The 21,037-nt window shown below is 36.4% G+C and overlaps 1 protein-coding gene across 1 annotated transcript in view; it reads right to left on the bottom strand.

Moving 5' to 3' along the window:
* The window catches only part of TPP2 (tripeptidyl peptidase II), a gene marked incomplete at both ends in the record, with an annotated part of 30,107 nt that extends 9,284 nt beyond the window's left edge, over positions 1 to 20,823 (bottom strand). Inside the window, 16 exons of the mRNA XM_010294147.1 lie at positions 2,588 to 2,666; positions 2,871 to 3,115; positions 4,937 to 5,074; positions 5,346 to 5,442; positions 6,575 to 6,675; positions 8,282 to 8,398; positions 9,465 to 9,619; positions 10,400 to 10,506; positions 11,441 to 11,517; positions 12,321 to 12,478; positions 14,371 to 14,539; positions 16,157 to 16,272; positions 16,407 to 16,555; positions 18,626 to 18,725; positions 20,110 to 20,237; positions 20,747 to 20,823. Coding sequence (XP_010292449.1) covers positions 2,588 to 2,666; positions 2,871 to 3,115; positions 4,937 to 5,074; positions 5,346 to 5,442; positions 6,575 to 6,675; positions 8,282 to 8,398; positions 9,465 to 9,619; positions 10,400 to 10,506; positions 11,441 to 11,517; positions 12,321 to 12,478; positions 14,371 to 14,539; positions 16,157 to 16,272; positions 16,407 to 16,555; positions 18,626 to 18,725; positions 20,110 to 20,237; positions 20,747 to 20,823 — 2,013 coding nt within the window. The remainder of the gene's footprint in view (positions 1 to 2,587; positions 2,667 to 2,870; positions 3,116 to 4,936; positions 5,075 to 5,345; positions 5,443 to 6,574; positions 6,676 to 8,281; positions 8,399 to 9,464; positions 9,620 to 10,399; positions 10,507 to 11,440; positions 11,518 to 12,320; positions 12,479 to 14,370; positions 14,540 to 16,156; positions 16,273 to 16,406; positions 16,556 to 18,625; positions 18,726 to 20,109; positions 20,238 to 20,746) is intronic.
* Positions 20,824 to 21,037: the final 214 nt, after the last annotated feature.

The raw sequence follows: 21,037 nt of genomic DNA, 5'->3' as shown, positions 1-21,037 counted from the left end.
ACTGCTATGTTAAAAGTCACTCACATCCTACCCAAAATATCTTGTACATGCTCCAAAATTCTTTTTATAAATTCTACTACCTGTTACATCACTGTATAAACTCTAGCCTATAATGAGTTATATTCAGTTTGAGTAGAATAATGAATTGAGAGACGTTTCAATCAAGTCCATCCCTCCTAAGAAAAAACTGCTTCTACAGTATATTTTTGATGACTGTAATGAAACCAGCTCTCAATTCAGTAGACTTGGTATACAGTTAGATATTCAATTCTACATCAAAGTGTTAGATTAATACTCAGTTCTCAATTTGCAGACAGAATACAATACGCAGAAACATTTGCCACAGAAAATCTTGACCACAAACACAGAACATCCCTGCGTATTTCATAAAAATTACAGACTACTAGTCACCACATGCATTTTTGACAGCACTTATTGCAGAAGTATCCAGATGTTGACATGCCTCTCAGCTTTGTATTACAGTAGTGTTTTGTCATTCTACCAGTAGACATACTTAAGGTGCTAAGTAAACAACTCAGGACTAAGGAGGTAGATGAGGGAGACAAATTAAAAACCAATACTGGTAGACAAATTCTTTATGTCATATGCAAAAAGACTTAAGTATATCTTTTTCAAAAACTAACATTCAGTACCTTTTTAAATTTTCCTTGTCGCTTTGCTGCAGACTGCCCCTGGGAGTTAGAATAACATACTGTAAGAAAACATGCACACACCACACAGGATGGAGACACCTTCTCTGTACAATTATGGTTATACTTTCAGCCTACAGATTTTTAAACTTTTAGAGTCACATCTATGATCAAACATGCTCTTAAAGCATGCTCCTTCAGCTTTTTAAAATTAATAAAACAATGCATTATTGTGTACACAGTCCATTATTCCTGTAAGACAAGCAAGTGTTGTTAACCACTTCGCTTAAATTAATAAATTACAGAAATTCAGCCTCAAAAGTATAGATTTTAGATTTTGACTGTTTAGTGGCATTGTTCTATTTCATAATAAATATACAAAAATTAGGTACCTTTTCCCTGCATCCCACTTGCTGACTTAGAGACAACTTTACTGCCTAGCCCTCCTTGTCTCCTGCTACATACTGAGTTTCACTAAAGGCAACAGAAAGCATCTGACGCTATTTGATATCATCCTTTTTCCAGTGAAATATGACCATAACAGTAATGCCTTAGACTATGACACAAGACATGCCTCAGCTAGAATTTCCCTCTGTGTAACTTCTTAAGTATTCTTCATCACATGAAATTTGACAGGCAATACCTACCTACCTCCCACTCCCCATCCCAGAAATCACTGTATGTAACCAATTAGTCTGATTTTAAAATCAGATAGATGAGAATTACAACCAACAGTTCAAGGAAGTGCAGTATTCAAGTTAGGGAAACTATACTACACTACTGTAACGGATTTACCAAGGATTTCATAAAAGTATACTTGCAACCTTGCAAGAATCACAAAGAAATATAAAACTAAGTATTTTAGAGTTGTTAATTACTGTGTTTTTCCTCAATGATACATAAATTCTCCTGACACACATTATCTAACCTGCCATTACATACAATCTGCCCCAAAAGTACTACCTATAACCAAATCAGACTGAATGAACTAAACTTTTCTACTCAACAAGATCTAAAGGTATGTGCCCATCTACTCACAGAAACTTATTTTGTATGAAAAAAATATACCTGTTGTTCAGCCACATCTAGTGATATATGGATGTAGATGAACTACCTCAAAATACTAACAATCACCAGGACCAATTCAAATTTATTCTCAGCTCTGCCATCTGTTTAAAAATAGCTAAGGGAATTTTCTAAATACGATAGCACCAGATACACAAAAAAGTGATCTGGTTACTCTAATCACTGTTGCACTACAGATTCATACAAGTTAGAAAAGAATTTTTACAGGATGCTGCATTATAAGCAAAAAAACCCTACAGCTTTTTTCTACCATCACATACAGAGATGTTACATCACTCTGTTGGAGCATACAGTCCATATTAGTGGTTGACAACATCAGTGTGCAGCAGGTAAGAATATGTGCTTATGCATTTAAGTGAGCAAAATTCCTACTACTTTGTAACAGTAACATGTAGGTGTTAAGAAAGCATGTATTTTTCCTGAAAAATGTATGCATGCAAGGAAGAGTAGAGCTGTTTCAGAGAACCAACATGCACAAAACAATATATATGCACGTATTTTTCATTCAAAAATTATACTAAGCTAGGCAATTAAACAAAATAGCTTTTAAAGGCTCCACACCAACAAAAAGCAGCTGCTTCTAGAAACACAAGGATTCAGAGTGAAAGAATTAGAATTAAAAATTTAGAAAATGCAATTAAATTTGAAATTATAGGATGAAAATAAAAACAGAACTACTTATAAGTTACTCTGACTTTATAATGAAACAACTGCTTCTAAAATGTGTTATGTTACTAAACCTAGTATTCTTTAAAAGTACTAAAACCATGAAATACAGCACTTCCTGGCATGCCATTTACTTGCTTCAAAAGTTTCAGAAAAGGAAGCTGTCATCCATTTCAAATACTCACAGCTTTCTTTCCAAGTTCTGTTTTAGACAGTGTAAGAGCTCCTGCAAGGTAACATCCTGGTCCTGCTCCTTTAGGTACTCTATTCAAAGAAAGAAAGTTCAGTGTTAAAACCATGTTCATTAATGTTCCATGAGGACTACAATAAAGAACTCAAACAGTGAAAGAGCAACACAAGAGGAATTACCAAGCCTAAACAGGTAGACACTATCAAAGTATCATTTTAGTTAGGTGCAGAGGCAGCTGGTTAGATGTAGATGAGAAAAACAGGACTTCAGTAACTTACTTGTCATCAGGCAGAGATGTAACAAAGAATGGCTGACTGTGTTTTGGTGGTAATGTCAAACTGTTCGATTTCTTCTTCCCTAAGAGAGCAAGGCTATGGTTTTCATAAATATCTAAGCTCAAGGTACTAGACAACCTGTGAGAAACAATAAATGGAAGGTCTTTGATGCGATCCAGCTCACTGTTCTGTTCATGACGAATTTGTAACCGAATAGTGTAATCTCCTTTTTCCAGTTTCACAGAATACTGAAAGAAAGAAGTTCTCATAAATGTCAAGATTAAATACTTCACCATTCACAAAGAAACCCAGAAATAAGACTGACATGTTCTTCTTGATCCATATAGCTTTAGCCATTTAAGATATGCTAGATTTCTTAGTTTTGGAATCTCCTGAAACCAAGACTGCTTTCAAGACTTGATAGCAGCGAAAACACATTCCAGATTGTCTGAAAAAAATGAAGTTTTCAGACCACAAAATAGGCTGACATAATTTGTTCCTGTTCTAGCACTGTATTAACTGCTCAAATAATAATCAGAACTTTCTTGCTAAACTTTCAGGTCAAAGCCTCTAGCAGGTTTTCCTTGATACACTTTCATTTTACTAAGTAACTTTGGGTGGTCTGTAGTTTAGATCCCAGGACATCTTCTACTGTGTCAAACACTGTAACAGCTTTCACACTGAGGGACCCTGTGTGATTTAAGGCTGCAATTTAAAGAGCTGACAGACTCTTTGCCCTGAGCTTTTTATACATTCAGTTAGGAATATGCAGATAACATCATCTCCATTTATTAAAAAACCCAACCAAAAAACCACCAAAAAACCAAACAGAACAACTCCACCCCCCCAACGAAAAAACACCCAACTGAAAAACCCCAGTCTTTCAAATTCTTAGTTTTGAAAACATTCTTTAATTTCTATCAGCCTAAAAGGGCACCGTGTGGATGTTTTGAGCAGTAGCATGCTAAGTTTCCTTTCAGCTGCTGCTACTATAATACAAAAGGGACAATAATTCAGAACTACCCTGCTCCCAGAATCTCCCTCTCCTGGGTTAGGGAGTCATGCTTCCTGTGTTGGTATTTCTTCCTGAATTAAATAATTTTTAATTGCTTTAGAATTGTTCTACGATGCACAACACCAGATATTTACAGCATGGTGGTCCACCAACTCTAAGTAACAGACTACTTTGGTGATTTTTAGATTTTATAGCACCTTAAAATGCAGGTTAAGGAATAGAAGTTTAAATAATGCAATTTCTGAAATTAATTTATAAGATTAAAAAGACATGCTTCAAAGTTCATCTTTTGTACAGTTCCAGAATGATCAATCTATCAAAATAAACATTACACTGATGAATTTGGATTGGTAAAAAAGAGTTTCAAAACTAAAAACTATGGAAAATGTTTCTCTTACGCTGTTTTTTTTATCACACCCCTAATCCTTCCCTGCATGATCCAGACACATGATCTGTTCCAGCAGAGATTCCTACAGAGGGTACAGTATCTACAAGTCTTGTGCAAAAAAACTCCCTCTGAAAGACAGCAACAGGAAGTAAACCACGCTACAGCATTTAAAAGGCTGTTTGAAGACACCAACAGCACAGAAGACAGCCTTCATGGGTACAAAAGCCTCTGACCTATCAGCAGACAACTCAAATTACAGAAAAAGTAATGGATCCTTTCCAACTTAAATAGAAAAGTTCAAGGTATCTTTGTAAAAAAGCCAAACATAAAGACAACAAGAACTTGAGTTCACTTCTTCAGAAGCACCAGTCAAAATCACAAGAAATCACAAGTTAACAGCTTTCTGTAGAAATAAAGCACACCATAACTTTTTCTCCTTCCTTGGAGAACAAAAAAATCATAATGTTCTATTTCATGGAAACAAACCTGTGAATCATTACTTTTTTCATACAAATGTATCACCACTGAACCTGTCTTCTTGTGAAGATAGAAGAACGTTATACCTATGCATCAGGAAACATTAGGAGCTAACAGCGTGGTGAAACAGAATGAAAATTTTCATGCTGTGCAGAAAACAGAAGGTAAAATAAATACAGTACTCTGTACCTGGTGTGGATAGGCATCTCCTGAACCCATCTGTCTTTTGTTCTGGTCAAAAATAATCCACAGTTGACTATCAAATTCAGATTCGTACAACAATTCACAAAGAAGTGGGCAGCTTGGAGTTACTTCTCCACTCTTAGGCTATTAAAAGAAAGATAAAAAACATTTAATCCACTACTGAATAAAACAAGTACAATCCTTACACACATATTCAAAAGGGTACGTGAACTAAAGCCCATTTCAAGCAACAGGTTCTCAAGAGAACCAAATCAGAATTTTGACTGTAGAGAGTCTAGTGTGTGAGTCTAGGTCTCGTTTCTGACAGAAAGCTAGTTAAAGTTAAAATCTGGTTTTATAAAACATGCTGTATATACTAATAACTTTTATAAAAACAACCATCCATAACCCTTACCTGATGGAAGTTATAGGTCAAAATCATCTCATACAGTTGACGATTATTTGGTAAAATATCTCTGGAGCCCAAAGGTTTTATTTTTGTACTCACTGGTCTGCAGTTAAAGAACAAAAACCAACAGAAGGTACTATTAAGAAACATGTATCCTCCATGAAAATTTGTGTTGCTTAAGCAGAAGCATATTCTGAAGCACAACTGAATTCAGTACATGCAACATCTCTTAAAATATTGTAACTATCCAAGCAGAATAAATTGCACAGTTAAAATGAGTATCAGTTCAAAACCAAATTTTAGTGACATTACAGACACTGACAAAGAAAGAAGCCAGCAGAACTCAGCAAGCACGTCTAAATGCTCAAAAACAAAGGCCACAAAAAACCCCAAAATTGGCAAAATGAACAGACTTTGGGATTAGGGAAAAAAAATCAGGTTACTTTACATCTCTAGTGTCCATGCTGCAATTAATCTTTCAATCCATGAATAAAAGTACTAACTGCACCATAATTAGAGGACAGAATAAGTAGCTCATAATTGTTTGTTATAGAAGGTTGTATCAGAAGATAATTTGTAAGAGGCCTTATGGAAATCATAGTAGTAACACAGAAGAATGTTAACATACACTACCTATGTAGTTACCTATGTAGTGTATGTTACTTCAGATACAGTTAGGACAAGCTATTGTTCAGAGCAGCACAAACACTTTAGACCTTAAGCATCAAAGAATATAGGCTAAATCATAATGATACAGGAAAATCAGAGCTTCGGAAATAAAGAACAGCAGAATGAGGGGGGCCTGGCCTCATTTAAGTTTACATTTCATTCATACATTCTGACAACCTTTAATTACGTGATTGAAATTTTTCTATAACATGCTGTCAGCTTTTTCATTGCCAAGACTCACTCAGTAAAATATCTGTGCTGGGTCTGACCACAGGTCTATTTAACCCAGGCTTCCTAGTCTGGCAGTCACCAGATAGACTGCTGACAGGAGGCTTAAGGAAAATAATTTGTATGGAATAGGTCACTGTAATTGTCAAATTTTTTTGAAGTTAAAAGGAACCAATAGGAGAATGCTGAGAAAGTTTATTAATTGATGCTTCCAAACCTACTTAAAATTTGATGAGAATATTGTTGTTATCCTAAATTTCACTGTTAACTTCTTACTGTTTTAACCACATGCTAATGGTTTTCCCACTTTCCCAATACAGTTCCTCACAAACTCTTACCTGAGCGTTTGAACCCAGCTTTTCAGATTTATACATGGAGCAATATCTTCATACTTCAACAACGATTGAACATCAAATCGTACGATGCCTTCTGAAGCATGCTAAAGAACAAGTATATAACAATTATGCTTCTGTGCACTTAACAACATCAGATGTGGACCATCTGATATGTCCCTTAAAACTACAACACAAGCTGTATTTATGTATACTATAAGAAGTGACACTTTCAAACTCACACAGTATTACAAGCTTATCTCTCTTACAACAGCAGGTATGCGGGGACTTGCAAAACTTCAGCAATTGGAGCTAAAGTCTTATTTATATTTTTCTTCCCCTTAGTAATTTAAGTACTTTGTATAGAACTGTACGAGTCACACTTTGGGCAGGTCTGGGTTTTGTTTGTACATTTGTGACAATTTCCTTTGAATATGTAATTCAATAAATACAAGTATTATTCATCTAGAATCTTAGAACTAGTATTTTATGGTGCTTCTGCTTAGGATTGTTACTACAGAATAGTTAAACTTTGCAAAAAAGAAACAATACTACATACACAGACTAGTGATGAGAAAAATAATTTGAAAACTTTTTTTTCTAGCAGTATCCCATAACAAAGCTACAAGTATACAGCACTATTTAAAATTTAGTTTATGGAAGTTACGAGTGCTCAAGAAGGAAGGACCAAAACTGTTTGTATTCTCTCATTTTTAACTCTTCATTATTCAGTTGATCTAATAGTGCTGGGGTGGGGGGAGCTGCTGTGCACACCACCACCAGCAGCTCTTTCTTTCCCTGCTCTACTAGTTCAAGACCTGGTACCTTAGTAAAATTCACCCACTCTTTTTTCCCCAGTTTATTCAGCTCTTAGAGCCTGAATTCATCCAAGTTCACCCAAGGGACACCTAGAAGTTGCTCTGGCCCTTAGCTGAAAAAAAGGAGGGAGCCAGGATAAATTAGCATGGTGCTGCTTCATGTGAGTATTGTCATCTCAGCTCTCAAAGAGAGCCCTCTCCTGAGGGACGCAAAGTCAAGCCAAGCCGGGTTGCACAGGACAGCAAAGAATACAGGAGCAAGACAAAGTACTGTAAGTACTGTAAATATTACGATACTAATGTTTTTAGAACTTTTTCAATCCTTTAGTATCACAGAGCTTTAGGAGTCATGACACCACCCATTCACTGTGCCTTCAACTGCCCTAAACAATGAATCTCAAACCAATCAGCACATCTCAATAAAACATTGAACAGAAAATAAATTCTAATGACATTTTATTCTGAAAATGGTATTCAGAGTATTGTCTTTTAGCAATGGTAATCTAGATATTGAAGTCCAAGAACTGTGGTCCCAGCAAAGTTTATTCACACAAACACTTGCTAGTGAAGTATGGTTACAATTTCAGCCTTTTAATATGTCCTTTCCATTGGTGTTGGGTTTGAGGGTTTTTTTTGGTTGCTTGGTTTTGTTTTTGGTGTACTCCCCCCCGATTTATAATGAAAAGGCATAGAAAAATTTGTAGATAATGGTAATGAGCACTTCTGTGGGACTGAACTCCTATTTTACCTATATTTAAGAGAAAACATGAGTATCTCATGTATAAAGATACTTTTAGTCTTTCTAAATGCAGGCAGGAATGAAGAAAAGCTTTTTTTATTCTGAGATACCACAGGACTTCAGAATAATTCAAAATAAACACTCTGGAAAACTTACCATGTTCAGCTGAGGAGTAGCACAAAGTACACCATGGAAAGAAATTGTGTAGTTAATGCTAACATCGCTAAGGCTTGCCCACCACCGAGCAACACAAAATTCAATGGTTTTTCCAGCCTGGGTAACAAAAGCACAAAGTTAGACACAAGTTCCCATCTTCCCCTTCTATTCACCCCAGCCTCCCTTATGCAAAGCAAAAAAAATTGCAGTATAGCTCAAAAAAGACTCTGTTATATCTAGTTTACTCCTATTGTATAGGTTTGTACAGTACCAAATAAGACATTGTACTTGGTGCAGAAAATAGAAGACAGCTCCAACAAAACAGGATGACTGATGACTGCATCAAAACAAAGAGTACTAGGGGTATACTCTACAAAGAAATGTACAGCTTTTAAATATTACATCTTCCTTTCCTATCCTTCAAACTAGGCAGACAGGTTAGTTCATAGATGAGTCTAACATGCATGCCTTAGAAAATGTGTATCAGAAAAAGAGATCCCACTCTCTGCCCAAATAAAATGACAATAAGCTTCAGAGGTTTGGGGTTTTTGTTGTTATTGTTTGGTGTGTCAGTGGGGCAAACTTTGCTTGTCCCCCACCTGCCATTTTCACAGAGGGTAAGGGACTGAATAGCACCGAAATCATAACCACTCTTAGGCTTTAGAGCTATACAACTAAATTAAGCAAGGCAGGGGACAAAGTTGAGAAGTGGACTCACCCCTGAACTGTTAGCTCACTCCGTTCTGTTTCGGACTCTTGAGCTAGCATTATCCAAGCTAACCCTGCTGTATCTAAGCTGTATGAATGTAAGCCAGTCAGTATCACCTGGCTTCAACATCAAGCAGATGTCTCAGATTACCCCATTTAGCACTAAAACTACATCTGTCCAGCAAGTCATAGTCCCTATTTGCAAGGGAAACAAACCGGTTTGTATAAACAACTAACTAATAAATTGAAGAGATTAACACATATTATAAGGGTAAATACCAAATAATTAAGAAACACTAGCAAGCTATTAGAGTTATCTTTTCAAAACTGAAAACCAGATGCGTTCACGACTGTAACAAACACATAATTTCTTAGGTTTGGGGTTTTTCTTTGGAAAAAAAACCCAGAATTAGTTATGTCATACTGCACTGATATAGTACTTTCTCTTCACCCATGCCACCCTGAGGTAACTTACTAAGACAGGAAATGCTTCAGTCACTGATCCTTTTTCTGGTAAGGATGAAAATTTGTAGAACTCATGACTTCTATATGCTTTTTGTTTCACTAGCTGAACGGCATGAAGCACAAACTTGGCAGTCACATCAGCTGAACATGAACATACTGTCACTTCTAGATTAAAGAAAAAAAACCCCAAATTTAGTTTCAAGAGCCAAGAATTTTAGGAGAAGAGCAGAGATTCACCAGAAAAAGACTAGTTTCACAAGTAATTTGTAATTTAAGAAGTTATGCAGTATGCCAGTTATTTACAAAGACCCTTTCACGTTAAGGAAAATTGAGTAAGTTCAGAGATCAGTTAAGAGAAACGTGACTCAAATGGTGAAAATGAATCAGATAGTACAGTTGTATAATCCGTACAAGACAGACTGCTGCTGAATTCTAAAGTAAGAGTCTTATCAGTAATTTCAATCTAAATGAAAGATTCTTGAAAGGATTATTATTTAGTAATCTCACACAGGAAGATGAGGGGAAAAAACCCCTTTTTTTCCTCTTTGCAGAATTATGAGCACTTGCCCATTATGAAAATCACATTTTCGTCAGTTAAGACATCTTTCAACACTACATCCATACACCTTAAAAACTAGTCAAACCTCAGACAGTAAAACTTTTCCATAAACGTGGGGTATTCCTCCAGTTATGGGCAGTCACTTCAGATTGTATTTGCTGGTTTCTAGAAGACTGAGAATCAAGATTCTACTGTACCAGAAGCAATGAGATAACTCAAAATCACTCCTCTAAGAGCTTAGAATCAAATAAATACTTTATGTATCCATGGGTCAAATCCTTCAGTTCTTATTCAGGTAGAACTCAAAATGATTTCAAAATAACTTTGTCAAGTCTGACAGAAGTGATTTTTTTTTTTTATTTAATAGATGTGCTCATTTTCCTTACCAGCCCATGTAGCTCCCTGTGGGACATCAATGAAGTGCCTTCGGATTTGACCAGGTTTAAAATGAACATCTGTATATGTCAGGTCATAGCTTGATGATTCATCTACTCTGTATGCCAAAAAGAAAACAAATGGTAATCAAACAAGCTGTGAAAATATGGGGTTTAGTATTTAAAATGCACAAATACTTTCCAAAAAAAGTGTACAATGAGGATATTCAGTCCATAGCACCAACTATTTTAATCCGTACTAGTACAGAATCTGACAGCACAATGTATCTAAAAGATTTAAAACTCAAGCTCCACCAAATTATGTAGACACCCTCCCCACCTCCCTGAAGTTACTGTGTTTAAACATAAGTGTCAAAGAATCCTAGTTTTCAGTGGATCTGCTTTTCCTGGCTGAGGGACGTTCCGCTGAAGTCACTTACATACTAAGGTATGCGAGAAGTAATATTTCTAGGAACGAGTTAGAGAAAAGTTACTTCTATTTTTTTTTCAGAACAGATTGTCCTCTGAACAGGTTCAATAAGATACTCTCCTTCCTCATCAACATCACTGAAGTCATACGTTTAAACCAAATGTGGGCACAATACTAAGTCTCTAAATTCGCCCTATTAAAATCATGATGGAAGCTTATCCCAATGTTCACCTGCCAAATAATGCCCCCACCTTTGTGTACTCTAGTCTACGAGTTAGAAATGAAAAACAAACTCCAGTTGACCTACACCTAAGAGTATATTGATTGATACTTTGCTCAACAAGCCAGAAGACATCTGTATTCTGATGGACCAGGAAGCTGCTGCCACCACGGCTAAGCCCACCAGAACACACTGCCTTCTGGCTGCCACAACCAAAACTACAAAAAAGCCACTGCTGTGTAAGTCTTCTGTGACAATCATTTCAGGTCTCTGATCCCATATCAATGTCAGTAGTAAGTTCAAGGACTCCCAGAGGAAGAAGGTGGCAAAATAAATGACAACAAGTAAAGTGGGTACAGAAAACTACACTTAAAAAATGCAGATAAAGCCTGGGTTTACTGACCTTGTTGGTATAACAACAGTTACTGGGACTCTGAACAGAGGGCCTGCATTAGGTGTTGCTATGTCATATCCACACACCTAACAAAACAAAATACAGACACTTAAATCTTTCATCAAAATATGATTATAGAATCAACAACATTAAACTTAAGGTAGTTGCTGAGTATTTTGAATCTTTGTAGTTACCACTGAGAAGAAGAGATCTTAATTTGACCACTGTTACCCTACAAGTAGTAAACCAGCAACTTTCACCAAGAAAAAAAAAATAGTTTCCATACTTCTACACATTTCAGTCTTTCCCCAGAAGTTTTCAAGCTTTTAACCCTCATTTGATAGTGTCTATATCAAAATCTTGACCTAGTTTCAACTTAGATTTGTCTCCAACAGCCTTATTATTTTATTTCAACTATTTTTGCTGTTGTATTAAAAATATTTTAATCCTTACTTTCCAGGATTATATTTGAGAAAGTACAGTTCCATTTACCATGCCTTTCATGGACAAGCTTTAAATACTCTCTCTGAAAATTTGTTCCACCATCACTTTGTCCTCAATAATAATAAAGAACCGAGCCAGCTAGTCAAAGGTTATAATATATCCAGAGGAAAAACCTTAACCAATTGTTACTTATTTGGTTTATTTTTGTATATGCTTTTATTTTTTAAACACAGATACTCAAAGTCCCATTGGCATGTGCTATACAACACTGCATAGCATAACTATTGCTGAACTCTGGATTCAGATTGTATAGTGAAACGGAGTGTGGCAGTATTTTCTGTCTGTACAGCACACAGCTTTTATTTCCTCAAAAACTACTTCTATAAAAAGTTGACAGAGACCACATGAAAAGCAAATCTTGCTTAGAACACCAATACTTCCATACCTCTGTAAAATGTAGTCCTTCCCTCAGGCCACGTGGATCCACACGAATATTTATGTGTCGACACTGGTTCATAAGCTCTAAATGACTAGGACACTGGACCCACGGTGCATTTGAAGTTAAAGCTAAATGAAGCTGGAGAGATATTCTTTCAGTGTTTTCTGTCAAGAAACAAATTTCAAAAACCGTTCAATAACACAAATATGGGCTCATATTCTACTATAACACAGTATTTGCCATTAAAATGTACCCATAAATAAAATGTAATAGGAACTAATTCCTTAGGGGCCCCGGATGTCAGATTCTCCACAAATGACAGTGTTCTGTATTATTTCTTTTAACTTGAGAAAAGTAGAATAGCAGCAGTGTACAGTAAAATTAAGGTAATATCTAACTTTGAAATTTTCTGCCTTGAAACAGTCAAACCTGACAAAGTCAAAGGTAGGCTAATAAGCAATGCTTCAGTTGCCCACAACATAGTCTGGAAATAGGTATAAACTTTCTTGTACAGATACAAAGTCTTGCCTAATGCAGAGAAATACAATAAAAAGCAATTGCACTGATTCTGAAGCTTATGCTAACTACCAAATTATGTTATAGAGCAACCTAAGTGAGAGGTAAAGTCTATTAAAAATTACTATGATAATCAAGTCTGACTTGCAGTCAATTTAGCCGATTTCGCAAATTAGCTTCCATGTCAAAAAAGCTATGGGTTAAAGCACAGCTTCCAGAAAAGCATCCAACCCTAGCTGAAATGTTTAAGTGATTAAAAATCAGCTTTCTCCTGCTCTAAAGATTAATGACACTTTGAAAAAAAATTTCCACATTTTCTAGTCTGAATTAATCTCGGCTTAATTTTCAGACATTTCATTACATCTTTGTTAAGTAGAGAAAGGAGCACTCTATTGATGTAATTGTCTCATAGGAACATGAGAAGCAATAAAAGCTCAAAGAGAACTTCAACAGACAGACTGAGCAGATTAAGACTGAGATTCCCGTAACCTCTTACTAAAGTTTCTCAAACTCAGTCTTGGTGAAGACACCACACACAGCACAGAAATAACAACTGGACAGGTACTAGGGAAACAACATCATGCTACAAGCCAGTCATCCATTACAAATATCTAAGTATGTTTTCAGATTGTTTGCTTCCTGCAGAAGAGTCTATCATACAATTATTTTATTTCTCTGTGTCACACGGTAAATCTAAAAAGCACCGATTGCAGTGTAAGCTGTCAAACAACTAAGTTACTCTGAGTCAGTAACCTGTCCCGATTCATGCCTTTTCTTCCCCTAAACAAACTCACTCCTTTGTCACATGCCAACCTTCTTGGGGATCACTGGTTTTAGGAAAGGAATTCATCTCAGTAACAAGCTCTCACTTGAATCACTTTCTGAATACAATGTAAATCAGTCTCTCAGTGAGCTCCAACTTGTTTTTAATAAAGTAAAGCAGGGCAAAAGAGTATTCTTGTATTGCCTTTAGATATATTTTTGTTTATCCATTATTAGCTACGGAATATAAGTCTAGTTTGTTAAACTAATATTTTTCTCAGGTTGTGGAAACTTCAATAAAGTCCAATTCTAGAATTTATAGTCTTTAAATAACTGAGAAACCAATTTCTGGGTAAGTTCTTTCATGTTTAGAGAAACAATAGTTCTTTGCCAAGAGTTATCTACAACAAAAACACTGAAGTTCTATAATGTCATGAAATATTAGGGATATTTGATTATTTTTTCACATTCTTCTCTGGTCCCACAACTTTGCTTTAAATTTCTTTGGAACAAAGAGACATCTCTTTTTTTCAGCGACAGGAAGCATGAAGCAGCAGACTCTCCCCAAACATGGAAGTGCTGTAGTTATTAAGTCTGAGGTTAGAATGGAAAAGTTGTTTAGCTGCATGCCTTCATTTACCATGAAATTTATATTTGCACTTACTCCTTTTACGATACAAATTCCTACCGCTCCTCATTATCACAGCTTTTTTGTTTAAAAGATTATACTTTATCCCTTCCCCCCATTCCCCCTCCCCATACAAAAGCTCTTTCCTACCTGTATTTTCAGGAAAGACAGGTTCTATGCCAACCCCATGATCAGAAGGTGCAGCTATCTGGGCAGGATCTCTGAGGTAGATTCCACGGTTGCTGCCAACAGTAACCGTAAAGCCTATGTTACCTGTGAATGATGAATTCTGAACGAGGTAGTCATAGGCTTTATCAACCTGTTAAAAAGAACACAGTCTAAATTAACAAATTTCAACTTAACAGCAATTCATGCATATTATCTGCAATACGAAGTGTTCAGCAAGCACAGCAACAAACAGTGAAGTAACTCACGTGTTACCTGAGCCACACTGTTGCACCTTACATGATACACAGTATAGAAAATGAGGCAACATTTTCAGTCTGCAACAGCCATACAGAGCACGGAAAGTAAAAAAAAAAAAAAAAAAAAAAGACAGCTCTCCTTTGCTATAAATCCATCAAAAGATGCGTAACAAGTTTTTACAGACGACTTCAAAGACAAAGAGGACTTCAAAGGACGAGAACTACTATACAAATTTAGGTGTCCTCCTCATATGTGAAGCAACGCTAGTTAAGCATTTAAACCATTCATATAATACAAGAAGTTGAGCAGTTCTAAAGAGATATGCAATATGGGATGCCCATGTAAGTTTTATATATTGATATGAAGTAAGAGTATCAGGCCATGAAATCCAGCCCTGGATATAAGTAAATGAGCTGTCACAATAAACTTACATGACAAGTTCCCCTTTGTGTCTTAAAAAGGCACCCTTCTATCTTGCTTTCTATTCTACTGACTCCAAAATTTTACATTCTCTTCCACTTCACAGTGAGCTACCTTCACCACTGGAGATTATGGCACTCTCCTTTGAGACAAGTGGACACATAACAGCCTCTGCCTCCCAGATTAGAGTTTTAAGCACATATTTTAACACATGCTTTAATCATGGATTACTAAATCATAAGACATGACTGGTGCATTTCATTTTTCTGTGGCAATGTTTCTATTTGATATGGCTACCACCATTGCTGCCTTTTGTATCAAATTCAGTGTTACAGATGTGCTTAGTGGATGTTACCTACTAGTTTCTAATACCTCCAGAATGTGAGTTTAGGGCTAAGTATTTAATATCTAGCATCTATAAGCATGAGAGCAAAATCTCAGTACCTCTCTGTGGCTAGGATGGGACTGACTGCAGGCAAAAACCAGCAGCAGCTCTTAAGAATCTAAGCTTATGCACACGAAGACTGTCATTCACTATGTCTTCATCATACAAAGGACGACATCATAGATTTCCAAGCTACTTAGAAGTCCACCGGATACAATGACTGCTCAGACTTTTCACTGCAGGCCCAGAGCAAAGTCACTGCACAACTGCAGCTGTACTGCTTTGTGAACCAGTGTGGGTATCTCTGCATTTTCACTGCCCAGAACTTACAGTTCCAGCTTTTGTCTGCACTGAACAAGTTCAGCTCGCTCTGACAAGAACATAAAAACATTTTTGGACATTAGGACAGCATTTAGGCAACCAAATCCATATGTGGGTGATAAAAGCCCACATCTTGCTTTTATGTCCACATACCTTTTTGATCAGTCTGTGTCTAGTTAACACATTTATTCTACAGTAGCTGCATGCTGAAACTAATAGAACAATCACACTCCTCCTCCCCTCCCACTACATTCTCCCTTTCTCCTTTAATCAGATCTGAGAATCAAGTAGCATGGGAGCTCATCTAGAAAGCTGCTCTTTTTTGTGGGTTAGTTTTCCACTAGCAGTTATTTATGTTATGTCGGTATTTTTGCTAGCAAGTACCTGAATAATACCATGTCCTTGTGCAAATACTTCTATGTTTTCAGCTTTCACCGCAGTATTTTCTAAAGCTCTTCGGACAGAATGAACAGTGTAATGAACATCATTAGCTTTGAGTCCTGAAATTAAAAATAAGGTTATTATTGGATACAACAAAAAATTTGAAAGTTATAGCACTTCTTTGTTTTAAAGAGAAAAAAATATTTATTCTCTTTCAGACCACACATCTAAACTTAACATTGTAGTACATTACCTGACAATACTAATGCAATGCCTCCACATGCATTGGGAGAAGACATGGATGTGCCATTCATGAGTTGTGTTCCTCGCAGAGTCCAGTTTGGAACAGAAGCAATAGCACCTCCTGGGGCACTGATACTTACTCCAAGGGCTCCATCAGTGCTAGCATTAAAAAAGAACGGTTAAAAACCATACATTTTTTTCTGCACATTTTATCTTGAAGTTATCCATGCACTTAAAAAGATAATTTTAGCTTTAGGGAACATTGCCAAGTATATTACTTCACTAAATCCATTAACCCATTAAACCCAAGAAAAAGCATGCCACTACATAGTAATTTAAAATGCCACATTAACCATCAGCTATGTCTGTTTTACAGTGGAAGTTTTCTAAACTTTCACTCCTTCAATACTCTGTACCAGGCTTCAGTTTAGGCATCAGAATATCTTCTGGGATTTGAATTAGAAAATGCATGAAAACAAACGTAGCCCATTTAACAGTTATTAAAGGAAAATAGTAAAAGGTAGAGGAAGACTAGAAAAGATCCAAAATCCAGATCTCTTAATTTTGCATGTTGCCACTTCACTACCAGGACAAATTTTGAATTACAATACAGCACCTGAGACAAGGAGAGCAAGGGGATAAGACAAAAAAAGGAATGTCAAGAGGTGGATTAAGATCAGCTGCCTAAGCCACCTTTCTTTCTTGCTCAAGCATATTTAAGAACAGAGTGGGTACCTACAGGACAGTTAAAACAGCATCTAGTTTTCACCTGTATGAGCTAGATATAGTCCACCTTCCTTGCTCTGGATAGACAAAAATTGCACCACTTGTATAAGGACAGCACTGTACCTGAGCTATTAAGTTCTGTGGAGAGGCAGAACTTATTTTAGCATATTTATATCCCACGCTAACAGATGCGGGATACCTGGGCAGATTTTATGACAGCCCTATACAAACAACAGGTTCTGTATCATGACATTTCTGGCCAAGCAGTGCACAGTGTATCTGCCTGAAAGCCTCTAGTGCTTCATTGGACAGACTGGTCCCCTACCCCAACCCTGCTCTAGCAAAGCTTTAGGAACTCTCCAGCCACCTGTGTGTTGCACACTACACAAGGGGAATCCTTCTTTGGCCAGACTTGTGCCTTCCGGCTGACATATGCACATTCTGACTATTTCACAACACAAAGTGACAAAGCATACGAAACCTAGCTTTTATGTAAGTGTATATGGGTGTATGTATATCAATATTAATTACAAATCTTTCTCCCCTTCTCAGCTGAAGGCAGAGACCACACTCCTCTTTTCCCTACGTGAAACATGACAATTCTATATAGTAAGATTCTTAGAACAATACACTTGTCTGTAAAAATACAAACACCATGACAACTAACTTTAAAAACCAATGCTAATAGGGAAGCATTTGCACCCTATTATTTGCTATGTAACCAGCAAATAAGCCAAGGACCAACCTCAAGCTATGTTTTTTATTTTTTCTGTCACCCAATCATATTGCAAACTAACCTATGAAAGACAATATACAGTAACTCCACAACTTGCAAGAACAATTCCAAGGTCTGAACACAGGCAAGAACTCAGTTCTTTTTTTCTTCTTTTGGCTACCATACTACTATCAAATATTTATGAGACGTGAGATAAAAATTGAAGGTTTTGTTGGCCCTACATTTTTTTATAGATCTTTCAAATAATTTTCTATAAAGTGGTGTAGAAAAGCACTCACACCTCTACTGGACTCAAACAAAACCCTGAGTAAGTTGTGCCATCACGACCATGTCACTGAAGCCAGAAGTAACACCACTGCAGTAACAGTATTTCTTTTAATCTTCAACACTAACAGAACAGTTAACTTCACCACACTAACTTAATGAAACAAATGCTATGGAAAAAGTCCTCTGAAAAAATAAATTTCAGAAAAAGAACAAATTTCCAAATAACTTTTCAACAAATTTTATCACGTCTCAATAGGTTTGCGCCCATCAGGTACACTTTCCAGAAATGTACAGGTTGTGCGAGGCAGTTCAGTGGTCTTCCCCGTCCCCCAGGAGTTCTAGAGCCTGACATATAAAGGCCTTCCGAGAACAGCAGGCTACCTACGCTGTTCCCACAGGAAAAAAATACTTTTATTCTGGTATTAATGACACATTTTTAGATTTTGAGTTACATCATCTGAACCCCAAAGTAATGAATTTGTTCTTTTAGTATAACCTACCTAGGCCCCCTGGATGACCAAGTGTATTGATTTGCTGGCAGTTTCTCTCTTAAAGAGTATTCAGCAACCATCATGTCAGGTGATACATAGGCACCAACACCTGTAAAACACATTCAAGTATTTTAGATGTCAAATGAATTTAAGCAAAATAAAATATTTCCATCCTTTAAATTCATTACGAGAAGAATTTTTGCTTGACATTTAAAAACAGAAACACACATTGTCCATCTCATTAAATCCAGGTATTTGTACAAGGCAAATATAAAATAGCATGCTATGCAGTAACAATGCTGATGGTCATACTGTATAATATTAAAATATTATGTAAACTTCAAAGTTTCATTTTTATTCAGCTGGAATAGAATGTATTCACCTTCTACATTTCTTTCACAACAGATCACTTTTACATGTCTCCACTCTCTCCCGCACCCCTTTGGCTGTGTTTACACTGTTACAAACTACACCAACCATACCTTAAAGCAATCTGTGTGAATTGGTTCATGTTCACATGACTCTCAGCTACACCACCTGGAGAAGATGGCCACATACACACAGCTCATCACAGTGATGAGACAGTTATTACTGTCCTGTACATCAGTTCAAAGTGCCCAGAGCATGTAAATGACTATGTCAAAGCCGGCTAAAGTTGTATTTTTAGAACACAATGTCAAAGATGCACATTGCATCCATGCCCTGCACCTATTCTAAAGCGTACACTCCATCTTTTTTATGGCACAAGCACTATCAGGATGGTAGAATACCACCATACCATGCTGACAAACAAATTTGTCAAGGTCCATGTCCATGCTGTCTGTGTGAACTAGTCCAGCCTGTCAACTGTATTTTGTTTCAGCCTCAAAAACCAAAAAAACCCCTATGTGGTTCAGTCCATGTGGAGGACAAGCAGCAAGCTACTTTGCATGCAGAGTGAATGATCACCCAGTCTCTAGAAAAAGGAAAGAAGTAAGCTGAATTGACACAGTACATGCACTGTAAGAGCAAAGCCAATGCAGACCTGAAAAGAGCTTGGTAGTTCCAGTTCCAACCCCCAGTCTTACTAGTGGAGTAATTACAGATTAACTCTTAGAAAGAAATCAGCATTAATGCTACTAGCTGTCCTGAAATAGTGCCTCTACAACTTTCAAGTCTACATGCTAGTCTCCTTGCATGAGAATTCTGAGATTTAACAAGCATCTTACGTAACACAGTAATTTTATACAAAGTCACATCAAATCAAGAACATCTGCCTCTTTCATAAGTAAGGTCTTGAATTGTAAGAAGATATCAATCTAAATTTTTATACCTAAGCATACAAGTGCCTCCCTCAGAATTAACCCTGTAGCCCACTAGTCTTCAATATTTATTTAGATTTAGTTCAGCAATCAACCAGTGGTCTCAAACATGTAAGACAAGTACAAAGATTGAAAAGACACAAGCTGAAGACTGCCAAATTTATTTTTTTTTTTTCAAAACAAATTATTTACCTATTACACTAGATGTAGTTCCACCAGGACATCCTACTGTAGAAAGGCAAGGGCCATTATTTCCTGCACTTGAAACATAGATTACGTTGTGTTTCCACACTGCTTCATTAATTACTTCACAAATTCTCCTGAGGTAAGAGAAAAAAAATAAGTCATTAAATCATCAATATTGCTTTCTTCCCATAAGGCAAAACTCCCATTTCTAGTACAATCTCTGTGGCCAGTCACAGAACAAGGAATATCATGCAAAGTATATCATGCAAGTGCTTCCCACACCTTGCAGAGGTGGTTCCAGTACAGAAACTGACCACAAAAAAAATCTTCTGGTTTTAAAAAGGAGTAACAGTTATGTAGCAATATTAGGTCTTCAAAAAAACCCCAGAGATTATGTGGTGTTCCAACTACAAAAATTATTTATTATTCTAAAATAGTCTTTGTATTATAAATCAACAGCACTTTTGATAGGTTTACTTAACTTTGGAAGACAGTTAAAAATGTAAATTGCAACAGTTTAATGGATATGAATGATTTGGGCCTGGACAATTCATTCTTACTGACAGTTCATTTAGATAGAGGTCAACAAATGTAATTCCACTTCTATATTAAAATACTTTATATTAACCACAGTAGTACTCACCCAGAATTTGGCCAATGTGTTGCCTCTCCGTAGCTATAGTTGACAAGATCACATTTGTATTTTATTGCTTCTATCATCTGATAAAGTAAAAATAAAAGCCAAAATACATACTAGTCATAGAGTAAGTCACCTAAGCAATGGCAAAAAACATCTGCTTAAACTGATCTGCTACAGATCTATGAAAAATAGATAAATTTCTTTTGACTCTACAGAAGAAAATAATTTTAAGTTTTAAAAAAAACTTAAGTGTTTTTTCCCAGTGAACAGAATAATAATAATAATAATAATAAT

Source organism: Phaethon lepturus, unplaced genomic scaffold, assembly GCF_000687285.1.
Source record: "Phaethon lepturus isolate BGI_N335 unplaced genomic scaffold, ASM68728v1 scaffold37409, whole genome shotgun sequence".
Classification (NCBI taxonomy): Eukaryota; Metazoa; Chordata; class Aves; order Phaethontiformes; family Phaethontidae; genus Phaethon; species Phaethon lepturus.
This window is presented reverse-complemented; position numbering and strand designations above follow the sequence as displayed.